At 39.7% G+C, this 19,839-nt stretch overlaps 1 protein-coding gene across 1 annotated transcript in view; it reads left to right on the top strand.

Moving 5' to 3' along the window:
* The window catches only part of LOC119647863 (R3H and coiled-coil domain-containing protein 1), a 126,007-nt gene that overhangs the window by 52,365 nt on the left and 53,803 nt on the right, over positions 1 to 19,839 (top strand). The window contains exon 5 of the mRNA XM_038049133.1: positions 6,668 to 6,851. Coding sequence (XP_037905061.1) covers positions 6,668 to 6,851 — 184 coding nt within the window. The remainder of the gene's footprint in view (positions 1 to 6,667; positions 6,852 to 19,839) is intronic.

The following is a 19,839-nucleotide window of genomic DNA, read 5'->3' as shown; positions in this document are numbered from 1 at the left end:
GTATATTTCCGCCAAGAATATGCTAATTCTTTGATCTGTGATCGGTTATCTGACAGCGATTAATGGGGTCCATTACTCCTCAGATTAGAATCCTCCGAATATTACCACCGGGATGTCTTGAGAATCCTAGTACCGTTATATCCTCCCTGGGGTGGGTTGACTAAGACAACGTGAAGTTTCAGTGACGCAAGGGTTAATTACTCACTTTATAGTTCTGGTCATACTTAAATTACGACACCTAGTCCAGCGGCAAGACAACTTAACATAGAAGTGCAGTGAATTGCATTTGCTATTATTAATTTACACTCTGAGCTCCCTGGTACTTTTGGATGTGATTCTGCAATGAATAGGAAAATCTATTAAACTGTTTACTTGGATCATCCTAGATGTACTCGACCCAAGGTATATTAGATATAGATAGCAGTTGTTATAGAAAAGTTTAATATTTTGGGGGGCTATCAATAATAAATGCCCTTGTTTGAGTTTGGCCTCATCGTTTCGCATCAGGACAGAAGCAACCTGTCAACGAATCTCGGAAATTATAGTTCGGGCCATAATGAGTGTTATATATATTTTAATATTTTGAAAAAAAAAATATTAAAATCAAGACGGCAAATTAAATAATAAATAGTCGAACAATCTTAAAAAGTATCCGGTAAACGTGGTGTCACAAAAACAATTCATATGGAAGATATGCTATCTGCCAATGGAGAACTCCGTTGTCCGGCGTTCCAAAACTGGTGGTCTTTCTGATCGATGTATCAATGAACGTCTCAAAAATTTACCGCAATGTCGGCCGCCCTGTCGCCCTCTATGGTTCTGAGTGTTGGCCGATTATAAAGATAATAAACGGCGTCTTACGGTAATGGAGACGAAGATGTTGCGTTGGACTACTGGCGTGATACGCTTTGATCACATCCAAAATGAAGATATCCGCGATATGAGGTTGCACCGATATATCATAGTGAGAAAGGCGTTTTCGATGGTTCACTTGCCAAGATTGTTCTGAAAATCGAAGTTGATAAAAATAAAACTAGGTAGCTTTCTCCTACTACAATATATTTTAATAGTTAGTAAATACGTATTTCGAGAGCTACTTACTCTCTTCCTCAGCACTCAAGCTAGCTTAAGTACTGAGGAAAGCTGCTCGAAGGGCAGCAATGAGGCAGCGTTTGATGAGTTGCCTCTGCCCGGGACGAACCCGATTAAGAAGCAAACTAAAGGAAACGAGTTCTTCAGCAGATATATCTCAAATCTTACAGCAAAAAAAAAAAACAGGAAGGCAGCGAAAGATCTAAAAAGTGCCAGACAACCAATGTCACCTATTAAATAGCAAAACCGGCTATGGGTTCCTTTTGCACAGGATAAGACAGATCTGTTCGCGAGGCATCTAGAAAAGGAAGGGTCCATGGACCAGAAAAAAAGAAAAAGTTCCTCTCCAATTACTGCGGTCCGCCAAAATATGCTTACAATAAGTTGACATTATATTCATTATGTCGAAATGGCCATTTTTTCCAAAGGGGGGAAATCTTCAAAATACTAACTCCAGGGTTCACGATCTATTAGAGTGTGGGATTTTTACCCACTAGAACCACCTCTCGCCAATTGAAATTTCCCCATCCAGCAGCCTTTTTTATATCGACCTGGTAGTCCACCCCAGCTTTTTAGTTGGCTTCGCTGAGGAACTGGCTGTTTCTCAGCAGCTTATATTTTTAGGCATCCTTTATGTTAGCAAGTCTTTGGCTTTACTAATTTCAATCGTCTCATTATATCAGCGATTACAGTCAATTTTCGTTCTTCCTACGATGTCTGTGGCTATGTTTAATTGCTTGGTCTTTGACGACTTCACTAAAACTGTACTTTCAGGTCTTTATGTTACAAATGAATCAAGGAGTGTCTACTATACTTGTAAACACTTTATTTTGAAACATTTGTATGACCATCAAGTTTGATTCTTTGCCACAGATCCAGAGCTAGATGCCGTACGTCCGTATGGACCTTAGGTTCTGCTTATAAATTAGCAGCTTGTTGTCGATGATCAGCTGGGAATTCCTCCCCAATAGCCAGTACATCTGTCTGTATCTGGTATTTAGCTCGTCCTTCTTTCTTAGGATGTACCTTTTCCAACTGAGCTTAGCATTGAGTGTCATACCTAAATATTTGACCTCACTCGCCTGTGGCACATCTTGTCCATTTATGATGACTTTAGGTGGCTTGTCTTTTTTGTTTGTGAAGTTAATGTACGTTGATTTGCTTTCGTTTAATTTTATCTTCCATTTCTTGGTCCATTCTACAATGTTGTCAATAGTTGTTTGTAATTTCATTTTTGTTTCCTCTTTAGTTTTACCCGTCGGGAGAATAGCAGTGTCGTCCGCAAATGTGGTTATTTTAGCTTCTTCATAACAAGGTATATCATTTGTAAATAGAAGAAACAGTGTTGGGCCCAAGACATCGCCCTGCGATACACCAGCTGCAATTTTTTTCAGTTCAGAGTAGGTTTCTTCGTAGTGTGCACCTGTTGGATTGTGGAATGTCTTTTGCGGAAACTGAATTGATGAGGTGGAAGATTCCTATCCACAATGATTTGTTTCAGTTTCTTAAAGAGAAACCTTTGAAATAGCTTGGCTATAGTAGGGAGTAGCGATATTGGTCGATACGATTCAAAACCACCTCGTTCCCCTAGTTTGGGAATCATTATAACTCCGAGCACTTTCCATTGTTGATCGTCGTACAATATTATAATCTGAAAGTTGAAATAATTATTTGTAATAATTTGACTAGACTCTTTTCTGGCAATTCCTTTAGTATTCTCCCTGTAATAAGTTCATAGCCAGGAGCTTTATTAGGAGGCACATTTGTTTTTATTTCTGTCCTCAGTTCATTTAGTTTTACACGGCGTATTGGGTACTGCTCCACTTTTCTGAGTGGAGAGCATCATTTTCGGAAACTACCCAACCTAAAAATCCGGAAAAAATCAGAGTGGTGCGCCTAGATGAAATCTAGGCCTAAAAATATGTCCCATTCCGATATCTGCTCAAATAAACTTACTAATAGTATATAGTATATTTCGTGGAAATCTGGCAATTAACGCCAAAGTTATAGCAGTTCAAACTTAGCAATTTCGCGCGAATTTACCGCTTCCAAAGCCATGGAAATCAGATGTTGACGTCATAATTACCCGAAATAATTGACATTGGCGTGAAATATTAAAGTCGCATTTATGAAGAATCTACTTATCTGCAGCCCTTTTTAAGATTTTGTGTAAAACACTTATGTGAAATCTAATCTCCGAGAGATGTCCCATCAAAAAAAAATCAAAAAATTTACTAATAGTATATTATCAACTTTTAGAAATTGACTAAAAAACTCCCCTTAAGTTCATCCTAAGTGTACTAAATTTTGAACCGACATAGAGAACAGCCTCGTGCATACACAAGTTTCATGAAAATCCAACTATTATTGGGAAAGTTATAGCAGTTCAAACTTGTCAATTTATCAGCATTCTAAGCCATATAAATAATATGCTAAAGTCATAATTAACGAGAATAATTGACATTCGAGTGAAATATTAAAATTCCATTCAAAAAGAATCTAATTCTCCCTAGCCCTTTTTTATATTTGATGTTGGTTAAATTGTAGGCATTTGCTAATAATATTAAACTCAGAGTGTGAAGCGTATGAGGTTGACTATTTCAATACAGGGCTTTCCATCAAATGATTTATTTAAATTACTTTCTAAAAAATAGATGCCAATAGAATTTTTAACTATGTGACACGGAACTGTCAGGCTCACCGCTCCTCACATCTTCTTCTTTTTCTTCAGCCTTCAGTTCACAAGCGGGGTCGGCTCGTCGTGATCGGTTTCGTCATTTTATTTTGTCATGTAATGTAATGTAATGTAATGTAATCGCGAGACCTTCAAATCCCCATCCAGTGTATCATGCGACCATTGTTTTGGCCGGCTTTTTGGTTGCTTACCATTGACTTCGATGTTCTGATCAATACTGGTTGTTGAATTCTCGTTAGCGTGAATTACGTGACCACACCATCGAAAACGCCTCTCTCGTAGTTTTCCCACGATCGATGCAAACCCATATCGATCGCGGATATTCTCATTTCAGACGTGATCAAAACGTGTCACGCCACCAGTGCAATGCAACATCTTCGTCCCCATTACCGCAAGACGCCGTTCATAGCTGTTCTACATTGGCTGGTAGCATTGACTCGAGATATTTAAATCGCTCAGTTCTTTCAATGGCAGTAATCTGCCCCTCCAGATATTTAAATCGCTGAGTTCTGGCAATGGCGGTAACCTGCCCAGAATTGAGCGATTTAAATATCTCGAGTCAATGCTATAAGCCAATGGAGAACTACGTTATGCTCCTCACATAGGGAAACACAAAACCTTTTATACCTGAAACGTCAAGCTTCCGGTTTCCCGACTTGTTTTTGTGTTAAAGTCACATCGTAAAATGAATGAACTGGAGGGGTCGATCGAAATCTTCTTTTTTAACACCGGATTGGGGCGGATAGTATATTGAGGAGATTTTCACAACTTTGTTAAATAGTTGTACACCAATAGTCACAAGCTGCTTTTTTCATTTTCAATTTTCTGTTATTCTTGGTGTCTGATATTCTCTTTAACGAAAATTGTAGTTCCCCCTCTCGCTTGTTGATTGAGATGTGTTGCATGATATGAGCAAAAGCTACAGATTTTAGTCTTCGTAAGCCCCGTGAGGTGGCTTGTCTGTTACACCCGAAACGGCTGAACTGATAGTTAGATAGAATTTGGTGAGAACATATGTGTGTGTGTGTGTGTGGCGTCATTTTATATTAGGTTTAAAGGGGGGCCCCATACATGCGAAAAGGGAGTGTAAATCTGTTTTCACAGAATATGATCATGTGGGGTATCAAATGAAAGGTTTCGACTAGTCATCATCATCATCAACGGCGTAACAACCGGTATCCGGTCTAGGCCTGCCTTAATAAAGAACTCCAGACATCCCGGTTTTGCGCCGACTTGTTTCGACTTCCAAATGTGCACCCCAAGCCAGTGAAGCAGGTCTCGTTCTCAGAACCTATCCAACCGAAAAATCTGAAAAAAATTAACAGTGATGCATCTATATGAAATCTAGGCCTCAAAATACATTCCGTTGCGTCGTCATAATATAAAGTGGACCTATATGAACGTCGTGGTCTATGGGGACGTTTTGGCTTTTCGTTTCTTGACTTTTTTTAGCTATTTACATATCGGTGCAAATTACTCCAGAGGCACATGTGTATGTGTATGCATGTGTGACAATCGGGATGCGTTAGATCAATTTATCAATGCGGTAATAGATAATGTTTGTATATTTAGAATGAACACATTATTATGCCGCTGATATGCATAGAGTTTTTCACATAAGATGCACAAAAACTTTAAACCCGACGCGCGCTTCTGGTATCCCGACTTGTTTTTTTTTTGTTAGGGCACCTTGCCTTACCACATCCGGACAAAATATCATACTAAAAAAAACATATAAAATAATACCCTTTTTGTCAACGTGCACACGACAAAGTCTCTCCCCAAGGTCTGTTACGTTAAGAACTACTGAACCTTTCATACTTCTATCTGATAGTTTTCGATCGCTTAATTTTCAAATGCTCTTTAAACATGGAAAAGCACAATGTCTGCACACTTTACTTGCTCAGTAATTAATTCACTGATTAACCACAAATTAATAAACGCTCAATATAACGCACATAAATGTGTGCATAATACGTGAGCTAACTATCTTCCCAATCAATTTCTATCGTTATATTCGCAACCATATGAATGAGCAAAAAACTTTATTTTTAGTAATACTCTGATTGGGAAAATGCTAATGAGGAGCAACGAACGGAAATTTAATTTTGGAATTTCCATAAGTGCCGCCGAAGATTCAAAATAACTTCAAAGAGTCAGATAAAGCTTAATTATTCAGCATAATTTTGCTGCAGACGTTAATGGTTATCCTTTGTATTCATCGTGTTATCCTCTCTTCCACCTCAATTTTCAAATAGGCCCCTCTAGTATAGTTTTTATTCAAAATGCGAAAACTGCATCTCATAATGTTTTATTTCCTCGTTTCTATGCTAAGTGGGACGATTGCTTCTTCTATTCCGGCAATCTGCATCAAATTAGGCTATAAGTCATCAAACCTCGAGTATTCGCCTACTACGAACCATGCATAACCAATAATTAGCATCGGATCCATGGCACTATCGGCCGCGCGGCTTTCCTACCTGCGAAACAATAACCTGCGAAGATGGATCTTTCATCACATGCTCAAATGAGATAACATAACCATTCTCATTTTCCACGAGGTTTCAGCCCGCTAAATACCCGTCAAGCGCCTCACAATCCACGTTGCATAATGTTATGAGCTACATTTCCACATTCAGGTCAACGCTCACACAAAATACTTTTGCTTTCTGCACAGAGAAATGCTCAAAATCGAGGTCACCAACTACTCATGAAGCTTGAACTATGCCAGAGCAAAAAGCCAAGCAGAAACGCTTAATGCAAGCCGTAAACTTAGATTACACAATCGAGTGTTAGTTGGGGAATACGAATTCACTTAGATACACACTTAGTACATGAATGGGTACATTGTATTGATTTTTGTTTTTGTTTTGATTCCAGATTCGAAGACGGTGGATATATATCGGCCGCCGGCATTACGAAATGTTCAACCTTCAAATCCATCACTACTGAAAGCTGGTGATTCAGAGGCTGCCGAGCCTTCCCCAAAATCTCAACCGCCGACCAGCGATAACAATGTAACAACAGAAACTAAAGTGCAATCGAGTTCAAATCAAACTGAAAGGTAAGTGGACGTGATAAAGATATTGCAATTTATCTTTGTGTGTAGGAGAATTCAGGACCTTGGTTAGATTGGTTTTTCGTTACATACATGTGTCAGATACAACACAGCCATAAGATAGTTATGGAGACATCCAGCACCGTGTTGAACAGTGGACCACCGGCTGGTCCACTAATTAATGGCCACTCCGTTACATTAATCCCAACTTTTTTTTCTGTCCGCGATTTTTTGTAATCTGCATGCTAAAGATAAGTTTGAATGGGAGATGTCGTTCACAATGACTTTTTCGTTGGTGAATGCTTAATAATTTCCACTGTGGAAATTAACATGAATGAATAGAAAGTGAATTTGAGCGATTGTTCGTAACAATTAAAAACTGAAATTCAATCACAAAAATTACGCACGTACGGAAGACGCAGGCAGTCTCTTTGATTTATGTATGGCGAAATTGCGAAAAGTATATATTATAAATGTTTTAATTTTTGTTGGTAATCTGTGCTTTGTTCAATTTGATTAAATCAATGTGTTCGTAAGGGTTCGATAGTACTGCACCTTTTTATACTGGATGTACTATAGTTTACCCTATGGGGCTGTAATCCTGGCAGATAAAACCGAACTCAGTACCAAAACCAGTAAGTTAGACAAACTCCAAAGACTGGCTTGTGTGTGTATCACTGGGGCAATGAAGAGGTCCTTCTTTGATTTACTCCTCTTCACATTCAACGGCTGAGTGTGTTAGCGAGACGAAGAGGTGCCTAAATCGAAAGAAGATTGACGAATTGACGAATTATTGGTACAAAAGGATAGCCTGACAATTAGGTTTCATTTCGACAAGAAATTTGAAACGAGATGAAACAACCGGGCAAACTTCAACAATTTCTCCTATTTAGGGTCGAAAATCACAACCGATAACAGCTACGATGATGAAATCCGCGCACGGTGTTGTCAGCCAACAGAGCCTATTTTAGCTTACAAAGACTGTTCCGCTCGAAACGTCTCACCATAGGGTCAAAGCTCTTACTGTACAAGACTATGATCTTGTCAGTCCTCATGTATTCCTCGGAGACTTGGGTTCTTAGCAAGAAGAATTGCGAACTCTTGGCCGCGTTCGAGAGAAGAATCCTCCGAAGAATTTTTGGCCCCCTACATGAGGATAGCCTACACAATGAGGAAATCTATGAGCGATACCATGACCATCAGGTTGTGGATAAAATCCGGCTCAATAGGTTACGGTGGGCAGGTCACTTAATCCGTATGGATGAGGATGATCCCACCCGGAAAGTGTATAAAGGCAATATCTATGGTAGAAAAAGAAGACGAGACAGACCCTGCCTATGATGGAGCGATGGCGTAGGTCAGGACGCCAGACAGCTTTTAGGAATATGGGATTGGTGGACCTTGGCGTAAAACCGGGATGTCTGGAGTTCCTTATTAAGGCAGGCCTAGACCGGATACCGGTTGTTGCGCCTTTGATGATGATGATGATATTTCAGACGAAAATATACGCCATAGTTAGTTGCGCATCCTTAGCATGGGAGTGCCTTAATAGAGTAAATACGATTGGCTCGCATAATAAGGTGTGGATGCTTTGGATCCCAGACCGTATTGGATTAGCAGGCAATAAGCCAGAGAAGGGGCAGGGACGCCGCTAAACGGATCGAAATCATTTCGTGAAATTGGAAAGGGTTTCATGGCTATGCCGCTAAAACATGGCTGAGGAAACTATACTAGGCGAACGTAGCAGGAATGGAATAGTTCAGCATACTTATGGGGAATACGAACCTAAATGCTCGCAGCGGCCGGCACTTGTCCAAAGTACGTTAAGGCACTCGGGAGAATACTTAATACCAGTTGTGTTGCTAAAACTTCCGGTAAGTGGGAATTCCTATCGATTATAGGCTTGATTTAGTAAACTACCCTCGTTGCCCGATAAATGTTACAGAGCAGCTTATACTATTAAATCGTCATTTTTGGTGTTGGTTCTGTCTATGAACTTAGCTGGATAATTATTCCTTTTCAAAAATGTATTTGCATTAAATTTATGTGAAATTTATGTTTTTAAGATTTTGTGTACACAAAATTTTTGTTTTACACAAAATCTTATTAAAATCGGTTTACTGTCTGTCTGTCCGTCACACGCATTTATCTCGGAGACTGTAGCAGCGATTGATACCAAATTTGGTGCAAAGGTGGAAACTGTGAACGCTCACGCATACAGTGAGTAACATCCTGTTACGTCCAATTTAAGGGGAGGTCTCCATACATGCAAAAGGGGGGTGTACATTTTTTTTTCACCCAATATAGTCATGTGGGTATTAAATGAAAGGTATCGGTTAATACTTTCCGAAGCTCTTAGTTTTGACATTTATTGGAAAGACGGGGAGTTCGGGGGATCGGAAGTAATCACTTATTTAACGGGGCCATTCTCAGAAATTGCCTAACCGAAAAATCGGAGAAAAATCAAGAGTCTGCTACTATATGGTGCCTAGCTCCCGAAATACCTTCCATACCCATATCCCCTTTAAATAAAATTAATAATAGTATATTACTATAATTTTCATTCAGACTTTTTTCCAAGTTTAATTGATGCTGTACATATTAAGGCGCGTTTTATTGCAACTGTCCGGATGGCTCAAGTGGTTAGAGTGCTGGGCTGTTGTAGCGGAAGGTCGCGGTTCAAATCTCACTGGTGACAGAGAGATTTGTTATCGTGACTGGATGTCGGATACCAGTCGACACAGCTGTGAATGAGTACCTGAGTCAAATCAGGGTAATAATCTCGGACGAAGGCAATGCTGACCACATTGCCTCCTACAGTATACTGTAGTGTACCGTTACGGTCTTGAAGGAAGTGCTCTAACAAACTTCAAGGCCATGATCCAATATGGATTGTTGCGCCAATGATTATTATTATTACTTATTGTAACTTAAAAACTACGTAAATACCATGCAGTTAATTTTATAATGTGAGTGAACGTAAAAACCTTATTTCAGATTGCTTATAGAGATAAATATTAACAATAATATTTGGCGGGCCCACTCTTTCCTTTCAATACTGCCTTGATTTTATCTGGTATTAACTCAATCAATTTTATGAGTAATTGAGTGAAATATCGTTATTCCAGGTTTCTTTTATCGCCGAGATTAAGTCGAATTTGGTTTTGATGTTTGCGATTCACATATTTTTTTAAAACTTAGCACGGCAGTTCTCAACTGAATTTAAATCTGGGCTATTTCCGGGCCAAATTAATGTCGCAAGTTGCATTCTTTGCAAATGTGCCTTTACCTAGTAAAGAAAGCAGATTTTAATATTAGCATGTAATTTTCTTGCGATAATGATAATCATCACAAAAAATGCAATGTTACCTTTGCCCTAAGACATGGTCCAGAATCATCTTTGAAAATTGGACCAATCACGAGAGGACACAGCTTGCGAATAGATGGCTTCAAGTAATTTCTTATTACGCTTATGTAGCCATCTGCATTGAGTGAACCTTCAATCGATGCCAAATTACTACAACCATAATATGAGATTCCCCTCAGATCATACAAATTTTATGGAACTTGTTTCTAGAAACTATAGTGCTGGAATGTGACACTCCATTCACCCTTTGGCGAACGTATGATACTCCATCGGGCTGGTAGAAGTTTATTTTTGATTTATCCGTAAATATCACTCCCCTCCAATTCATCTGAGTCTGAAAGTGTGCAAATTTTAACCGAATAGTACGCATTTTAGCCGTTATCGTGGCCTTTTTTAGTGGTCACCTTATTTGAAGACCTATTTCTTGTAATCGTCTACGTACACTTCTCGACCTGGTATCTACTTGGTGATGTTGCGAAAGTTCACTGCTTATTTGATTGATCATCATCGACGGCGCAACAACCAGTATCCGGTCTAGGCCTGCCTTAGTATGGAACTCCAGACACCTCGTTTTGTGCCGGGGTCGATCAATTCGATATCCTTAAAACCTGTCTGATGTCCTGACCTCCGCCTTCGTTCCATCTTAGGCAGGGTTTCCCTCGTCTTCTTTTTTTTTATCATAGATATTGCCCTTATAGACTTTCCGGCCTAGATCATCCTCATCCATAGGGATTAGTGACCCGCCCACAGCAACCTATTGAGCTGGAATTTATCCGCCATCCACAACCAAACCGTCATGGTATCACTCATAGATTTCGTCGTTATGTAGGCTACGGAATCGTTCATCCTTATGTGGGGGGGGAAAAATTCTTCGAAGGATTCTTCTCTCGAAAACGGGTAAGAGGTTGCCATTTTTCTTGCTAAGTGATTTTCGATGCATCAGTTGATGAGCGGAGTGATGTGGGTGGTCGTTCTATGTCCGTCGTCTTTATTTGATGGAACCTCCAACTTGCCGATATTTTGGTTATCGGGTAGTTTATCAAAGTATTTAACTCATCGCTCCAATATACCCACACGGTCGCAAATCAGATTTCCCTCTTTATCCCGGCAGGATGAACATCGAGGCATATATGACTTCATTCTTTTAACTGACTGGTTATGCTTTCGCACCTGGTGCAGATGTTTCCTGAACTTTTGGAGTTCACAGATTTGTTTGTTATCTCAGAGTTGCTTTCTCTTTCTGTGAAGTTGCTTCTTCACTCGATGGAGTTTGTGGTCGGTCTCTGCGCGTACCCGCGTTCTTTGAGAGTACAGCATTGTCCGGTATACAACATTCTTCCGTTCCGTTGCTTACATTTATCGCCGCATCAGTCGTTCTGACTTTTTTTGCGATTGGGCCCAAATATATTTGTGGCCGTACCAATGATAACGTTCTTTAGGTGGTTGTGAAGATCATTTCAACTCTGTTGACTGCGGTTATTGCGGTATATATTTCGCCCTTATATTTGTTGTGGATGACTTCAATATTTATTTTGACCTGATTGCCGGAGGGGATTCTAGACAATGTGGTAATTCGAGCCTGGTGCGAGATAGTGGTCCGAGTCTATATTGGCCAAACTATATGTTCTGACATTTATCAAAGCTAAGAGACGGCGGCGTTCGTGTAGGATATAGTCAAGAGGAGGACAGCTATGCTTGTGCAGCGCTTTTCGCACAAACCAGGCGGTACTGCATGTTGGATAATCCATAGTTCGTTGTAATTAGTAGTTTTATGCAAGCTATGTTAGCCGAGGTATCGCCTGAATACGGATTCCATCTCTACTTGGCTACTGAAATTTCCAAGTATGATTTTGATTCCATATCTGGGCCGACTTCGAGGGTAGGTTCTACTGCCGTATCTTTCTCCCACTCTGCAGTATCCTGTGTAAGGGCGTGAACGTTAATGGGGCTTATATTTCGAAATTTGCCTCGCAAGCCCAGAGTGCATAGCTTTTCGCTTATGTTTTCCAAGTTGATAACAGCAGGATCTCTTGTAACGCTGTTACATCAGCATTATGTTTTGACAGGGTATCGGCTAGCTGCTTGGCAGGTCCTTTCCTGTACACACAGCACACGTTCCGTGAGCAAAAGCGCAAATCATTCATCCCGTTTCGTTGCCGAACCTGGAGGACCAGTTGGTACAATTTGTCCCATTTTTAGGCGCGGGAGACTCGCCTTCATCTTTTTCCGTTTGCAGTTTTTCATTAAGAAAGGGCTACCAGGGTGATCGTGGAGGTGCAGATAGGGCTTAGTACTAGAGCTGTTGGTGTTGGTTCATCAGTTGTTTTCCAGGTTTTACGCTCCATGGTGTGTACCAATTTATGTTTCGCCCTGGGGCCTATACTACCGTTCGACCGCAATTTCACCGATACATTTTCATCTCGATTCAATATCTCGCTTTGCTGTTTACATACTGGTAAATATGTACAATAACCTATAAATCCGATCATGTTTTAATCTTTTTATATGTTAAAATCAAACACAAGTTTTTCACAGAAAATAAAAGCATGCATACATGTTATATCCCTAATTTTTCTCAACTTCTTAATGTGTTCGTCCAAGCAAATCAGCCCAGTACAGTCAGCCTTTTACTCGTTGTAACACTCGTGCTCATGCTCGTTGTACCACTCGTACGTTTGTGTTTTTGACTTTATCGAGTTCCCTACAATCGGGTTGACAATATCTCAGCCGCTATTTGTTTAAATGGGGAATTCTAAATATTTTTTGATCAGATGCGTCATTAAAGTAGATATCGGGGCGTAATATATTTAAGATCCAAATTTCAGCTAAGGACACCATTAGGATTTTGTTTGGATTTTTCGACTAGGCACTTTCGGGAAATAAGGCCTGTATCACTTTATGTTTTTATTTTTTAATTTGTTACTTTTCATTTTCTATGTCAAAACGAATGCCTATCCCATAAAGTAATCATATTATTACGCTGACGCCGGGGCGGAGCTTCTTACTCGGAACGTTATGTAAAGGCCTGAGACTTGCAAAGACCCCCTTGTACATGAAACCTCGGAGTTATAACTGATTTCTATCTGGTGCTTATTATTCCATAGCTCAAACTGGAATAATTCTAAGGGCGGAGCTTATGTGCTTTTGGCTTTTGCTGAATTTATCAGAAATGTGGGCGAATAATTTGCTAGAAAACTAACAAGCTTATCTGCGAAAAAAGGCTTAAGGGACGGATGGTTTTTTACTGAGTCCATATTGAATATTGCAGGATCTTACAGCCTGTCGTCAGTTCGAAGAAGAATAGTTGGGGAATTCGATCCTAATGTACATGGATACATTTACCATGGCAATTTGCCATTTCTTTCAAAAATATATGGACAAGAATCACTTTTAAAATCACTTTAAAGTCTTTCAATGGTCGGGACTGTTCGGTAGTAGGCTCCTTACACACGACAGTGAGCTTGTTGGACGACGATTCAAGGGATCGACATTTTTCTTCAAATGCAAATAGGAACCCGCAATGAAGAGCTGTTGAGGTTACAGGGTTTAGGTCAAATAATGTTACTGTTTGCAACCGGAGTCTACCTGAACGCCGCTAAAGATAGTTTTACCTATACACTCGAATCCACTGGCTTACTAATTTAGAAACGGGAAGTTAATTTACATTGGTATGCTAACAATTGACCGAAACAAGAAGCCGATATGAATGTAATATTAGTCTTTAGCTTTTTTATTGACGCTATATTTTTGAAATATTTGAAAAAATACGGCCTATAATTTCAACATTGTGCTTAGCTATAACGCAAACTTTTACAGGGAAATTAATTGCTTCGTAGACAACTTGTGTCTCAGTTACCAGTTGTGATCATCATTCTGGAAAGAGTTTTGTTGACGTATACGGGGAGATAATATTTCGGCCACTCGGACGATCAGCGATCCTTTCCCTCCAATGAAGCTATGAGCAATCTCGACAGTTGGCCTCTTCAAACTTAATTTCCAATAGTGTCCGTCGTGCAACCGTGTCCTTTAGTTCGTTATGTTTTGTAATGCTCCCATTGTACTCGTAGTCGTTTTGATGGGTATTTACTCCTCGTTTGTCTTTTGAACCCCGTCTTTAATTTTTGGGTAGTAGCACTTGTACCATGTATTCAGCCCATTCCGGAATTTAATCAGGATAGACCGATTAGTTGTCGAAAAGTTGGTATAATTTAGCATTGTACTGTGTTCGTTAAGTAATCGTTTGATTGATGGATCCAAACAGAATTCAATGGTTCAAATTTCACACCCTTACATTAGAATAGGATTTATTAGGGTCTTACAAACTCGGGAATTGTTTTTTCAATGTAATTTCTTTTGGTGCCGATTGGCTGGTGAAATTCTTCTCTCTCATTGTCGTCCTTATAAAAATGGATATTTAGAGTATTTCAATAGGCCGCCTTAAAATGCTTGTCATAATTCGAGGACTATTCAAAAAGTAATTATAATGGGCGTGGTGGAGCTAAATTGTTTTGGGTAAGGCGGTAAAACATACCATCGCGTTCAACATTCTTTTAGCCAACTAAACCTGTAGGTGATCGGTGCCCAGATTGGACGTCTCTGCCTCCGGGAGTTAAAATGGATGATGGTCGCAATATCGGCAAGGTAACAATGATAATCGTCTTTGATTCCCAGGGATTTGTGCAATATAAAGTCCTCAAAGTTAGACAGTCACGACTGCTACAAATCTGTTTTTGATCACCATGTTAAGGAAAAACGGCCGCAAAGGAACATCAACGAAATTTTACTGTATCATAACAATGCGAGTGACATGGAGTCACTTATACTGTAGTCGAGTTTTTGGATAGAAGCGGCGTCAAAACTACTCCAGCCACCCTACAGTTCGAGTGCAGCCCCGTGTGATTTTTAGCTATTCCTCGAATTAAATTTTCCCCAAAGGGACCGAAAATTCAAGACAAATAAGGAGGTGGTGGAAACTGTGGAGGTGCATTGTATGGAACTTGTATAATAGAACCCTCAAATTTATATTTCAAAAGCGGCAGGAATGATGCCGAAAATGTATAGCAACTGAGGGGGTTACTTTGAAAAAGAACACGTTAATTTAAAAGATTAATTAATATTTTTTTTTGTACATTACTATTTAAGCAATTGAACAGCCCTTGTATTAACGTTGTCGGTCTAGGTTACTACCTGAGTAATTTAATTACATACATTTCACTTTATCCTTGATCATTTTAAACAATCCTACTTTCGTATTAAAAATTGCTCCCGGTGCAAATAACACTTAGATTTGACACTTTGTATTATCATTGTGACCTTAACAAGTTTGCTCAGTACGTTACGCACAGTACGTGCTGTTGTAATCCTAAAAGAAAAGGAGAGTTATAGTCGTAAACCCATGATATATTCTCAGCTTTTGCAGTATCTAGTTTGAGCGAGACTATTTGGTCATTAGTTGATTGTCTATTGGAAACCGCGTTGTTACTCTCCAACAATATTGTCAGTATTTTCGATAACTTTTGATAAAATTGTATAGAACACCGACAACACAATTATGTTTTTATCATTTGAACAACATGGTCGATTTCCATGTCGATTTATAACAACGCTCTGGCGGCAATTCTCGGGAGGCTTCTGTCTGATCGTTTGAGCAGTAGATTCTCCTGATTGGAGGAACCTTATTCACTTCCGGAATCAAGAGAGCTCCTTTAAATTCTTCGATAGATGGGGTGGGTGCGCGCTTTATCTGAGTCGTTTTGGATATTGATACCTTTTATGGGCAATTAAGTCGTGATGGTTTAATGTGTGTACGTGTCGTTGAGACTTAACTCCACAATTTTCTTAAGACAGATTGATTTTGTGACCACAATCAGAGCCCCGCTTTGACAAGCAATAACGGTACCAGTCTATACTGAGTGCAGGATTTATACTGGTGGATACAAAACCTACTCAAATCTCTACCGAACTAAGAAGTATTGCACTCGAATTGAAACGCAACACCACGTTTAGGATATGAAGGTCTCTTGACCGCTTGGACGTAACTCCACCCTCATGAAACTGGCGCTAGGGAATCAATCGTTAATAACCCTGCTGAAATTACGTGCCCTAGAAATTCTCCTGAGATAAGTAAATTCAGAAGGCTATTCCGGTTCCCATGGTATCAATATACCTCTGGTGAAGTTTTGTGGTCAAATCCACTTCAGATGAGTCTTCCGGTCTGATCGCCCTAATTAAAACTTAGGGCATTGCATCACGACCAACAAGTCAAAGTGAGTACAGCGTTTCTCGGTGGCACCACGTGGAGGTTCTCCTCGGCCAGCTGGTTTTGGTTCGGCCGACAGGGCTGCTGCCCCATCTTTCTCCCCGCAACCTTAGAGCCCCATATTTTATGGCCAGGAAGTTCGATTCAATATCTGAATTTTTCACGTATTCGTTATTATTTTTTTTTTGTTATTTTATGTGGATAATTTTAGGGTGTTTTTGTCTGCGATCCTTTAGAAGATTTTATAAAGCCACTAAACGACCATCAATGGAACTTATTCCATCGTAGGCGTAATACCGTGTCTAAATTTCGCAACGACGTTTTCCTTTTACTGCACAGGAACGTTTAATGCACTCATTGAGAGATTCGTGAATGATTCAACGAATGATGACGGTAGCAGGACGCTACCGTTCCTTACAGTTCGATTCAGGAAGCAGAATTCAATCAAGAACACATCCCTTTGAATACTGAAATGGACATCTTTACTTATTTTTTGTTCCCGACCAGTAATAATCCGCTGAACATGGTTTTTGAGTCCCCTTTTGCACACATTTAGCAATGGCTCTTGGACTTTCGCAAGTCACTTATTAAATGACATGATATCCAGTAATTTTGATTTTGTATTGATTAAACCAGGATTAAATCGCAAATGTGCACAAGCTATAACTATTTGTATATACGATCTTCTAGAAATAATTCTGTTGCTTTTGAGTGATATATCTTGCCTGCCATCCATTTACATATTTATGGCGTAAAGTTCATTACACCATCACTTCAGACGATGGTGTCCCACAGTGTCTAATTTCGAGGTCTAGACTGTATTGCACCGCGGATATACATCTTCATATTTGCCAGTGGAGGAACTGTGGAACTGGATTCTGGAATGGTTATTGACGTCTCCGTGGACTATGTCACGATTTCCGCTTTGCGTTTTCATATACTTCCCACGTTGTGAACGATAAAATGGAAAATCTGTTTCCTTCTTTTCGTTAGAAATTTTTTCACAACTTCTCCAAGAGGCACCGCATCGTACAATCTTTCCGAACTTTTTCTGGCAAAATAACTGAAAACCTTATAGAAACAATGGCAGCAACTACTACAGGTTTAGAAAGCATTCAGCTATGGTCAGTCCTCGGCAGACTGTACGGATTACAGCATGTAACCGAAAAATTTATTTAGAAAATATCGTTTGCATCGAATAGTAGATTATTGGGGGACCCCAAAACAGGTACCTTGCTTAAAACGTTTCCAGAATTTCTTTAAAAAATTCTGAGCAAAGCAACTGTTAAAATACTACTATTAAACATGTAACTTTTTTACGCCCAAGTCTTCAAATTTTAATTAAAAACAACACTTGATAGAAAACGTTGAATTATTTTTTCCTTTCTTTAATAAAAGTTGGTAAGCTTTAAAGGCTATAGTTGCGACTCTTGTCCATTAAAACCATCTCCTTCGTCCGTTCCCCATTCTTAATCATATCTACTGAAATCACTTAATTTTTTCACTGTCTTCGTGGAACTGCCAAATGGAATTACCTCGCGGGTCTGGATCAGAATTTATCTTGTGCTTATTTTCACGTGGGTATTCTTCTCCTGTTCCTTTTTTTGATTTTCTTCGATAACCCTCTGCCTGCTCAAAAGTTCCACCAGATGGAAATCTACTTCATCGTGGTATCACTCTCGTTGTACTTCCACTCCTGCCACTCAACCACAGTTTCACTCCACACAAGCTGCTGTCGGCAAGCAGGAGATGCTCCGATGATATACGCCCAATCATAAAGGTGTCCTTTTATTGCCAGAATATCAATTGAGATCAACCTTACTATAATTCAGGACGATTCAACCGATAATGTCCATTAAGTGCTACATGTTCGAGTACACTCAGTCGATATGCAACTGTAATTTTTATTCTGGGTACTCTCTTTTCCAGTGCACCTGCCCAAGCTGGGGTTGTGTATAGTGGGATTAAACCAATGACCCTTGAAATAAGAAGGCGCCGGCTCGGCCTTGGGTCATCTATATTTGTTCTCCTTCAATGTTTCGGTGTTATATGCTTTGGTTGCTGCACACTCCACGCGTAATTTAAAATTTATCCTTTGATCGATAATTACGCCTAAAAACTACAGCGCATGCTAGGAATGCATGGTTTGTATTCCAAATTTAATCTTTATAAGCGTAGATTTGCTGGGATTAATGATAAGTACTACTAACAACTTTTATTCTGCGAGTTATAGATCAAGGTTTTGAAACTAGGGCTTAGCGCCATAAACTGCTTCATTTCCGTAAATCTCGATCTTTTCGACCTTTGTCATTTCAATGTCGTCCTCGAAATAGTGGTCACGTCAATAGCGAGATCTAGCACCAGTACTCCATTAAATATAATTATCCAAAGAAGTAGGCCTCGAATGCAATCTTGAGGAAGTCGCGTGTAATTGGATATGATTTCGGTTATTCATTTGAATCGTATCCTATCGATTAAAAAGTCGGCAATGGTACACACTAGCTACTTTGGCCGGCCTAATTTGATTAGGGCCTCTAATATTGTTGCGCAGCATTTATCGAGGTTAATTGCATCAGTCGTAGAACTCGTCCTTTCAAACTGATTCTCTGAGAGACGACTTCTCTTCGGCAATCGGGTCAGAAGTATCATTTACCATTGGAAGTTCAACGGGGTCTACCTGGACAGTGTGAAGGGTTCGCGGTATTCATATGTTGAGGCTTCTCACTATTTCGAAAGAATCTTTGCCTTCGATTTTAATCAATACTGTTTTGTATGATGTTCGTGTGTTCCTTATACAGTCGCTTTTAGTTTTAATCCCACATGACTCATTCAGTTTTTTCATGCCTCCTTTCTCATGCTCGTATTCAAATCGGTTTCTATTTCGCTGACTACATTTTCTGGCCTTGAAACAGGCCTTATATCATTCTAAATTTCATATTGGATTTCTAGGAACCAATACAGCTTAGATGAAGGCGTCATATTCTCGTCATGGCTTTTTGCTGATCTGCAATGCCTTATCATTTGCGTTTTTTTTTCAGACGTTGTATTTTGTAGCATAACCTTTTTGAAAGTCTCTCTTCGGGGCGACTCACCAATCGGCCATCCTGGCATAACCAGCAATACAATTGTCCCCCTTCTTAATGTGTGACCTATCCACTGTCACTTCCGCCTTCCGATCACAGTGCATACGAGTATCAGACAAATGCGTCGACCAAGTTCTTCATTTGTAATAGTATCAGGCAGTGCGACTTTGATGATACGACGCAGACAGGTGTTAACGAAGGCTTGGAGCTTTTAACTAACAGCGGGGATAACTTTCCAAGTGCTGCTCTCTTATAGCGACACACAAAAAACATCTGCATAGGACA

The sequence above is a fragment of the Hermetia illucens genome, chromosome 2 (genome assembly GCF_905115235.1).
Source record: "Hermetia illucens chromosome 2, iHerIll2.2.curated.20191125, whole genome shotgun sequence".
Taxonomy (NCBI): domain Eukaryota; kingdom Metazoa; phylum Arthropoda; class Insecta; order Diptera; family Stratiomyidae; genus Hermetia; species Hermetia illucens.
This window is presented reverse-complemented; position numbering and strand designations above follow the sequence as displayed.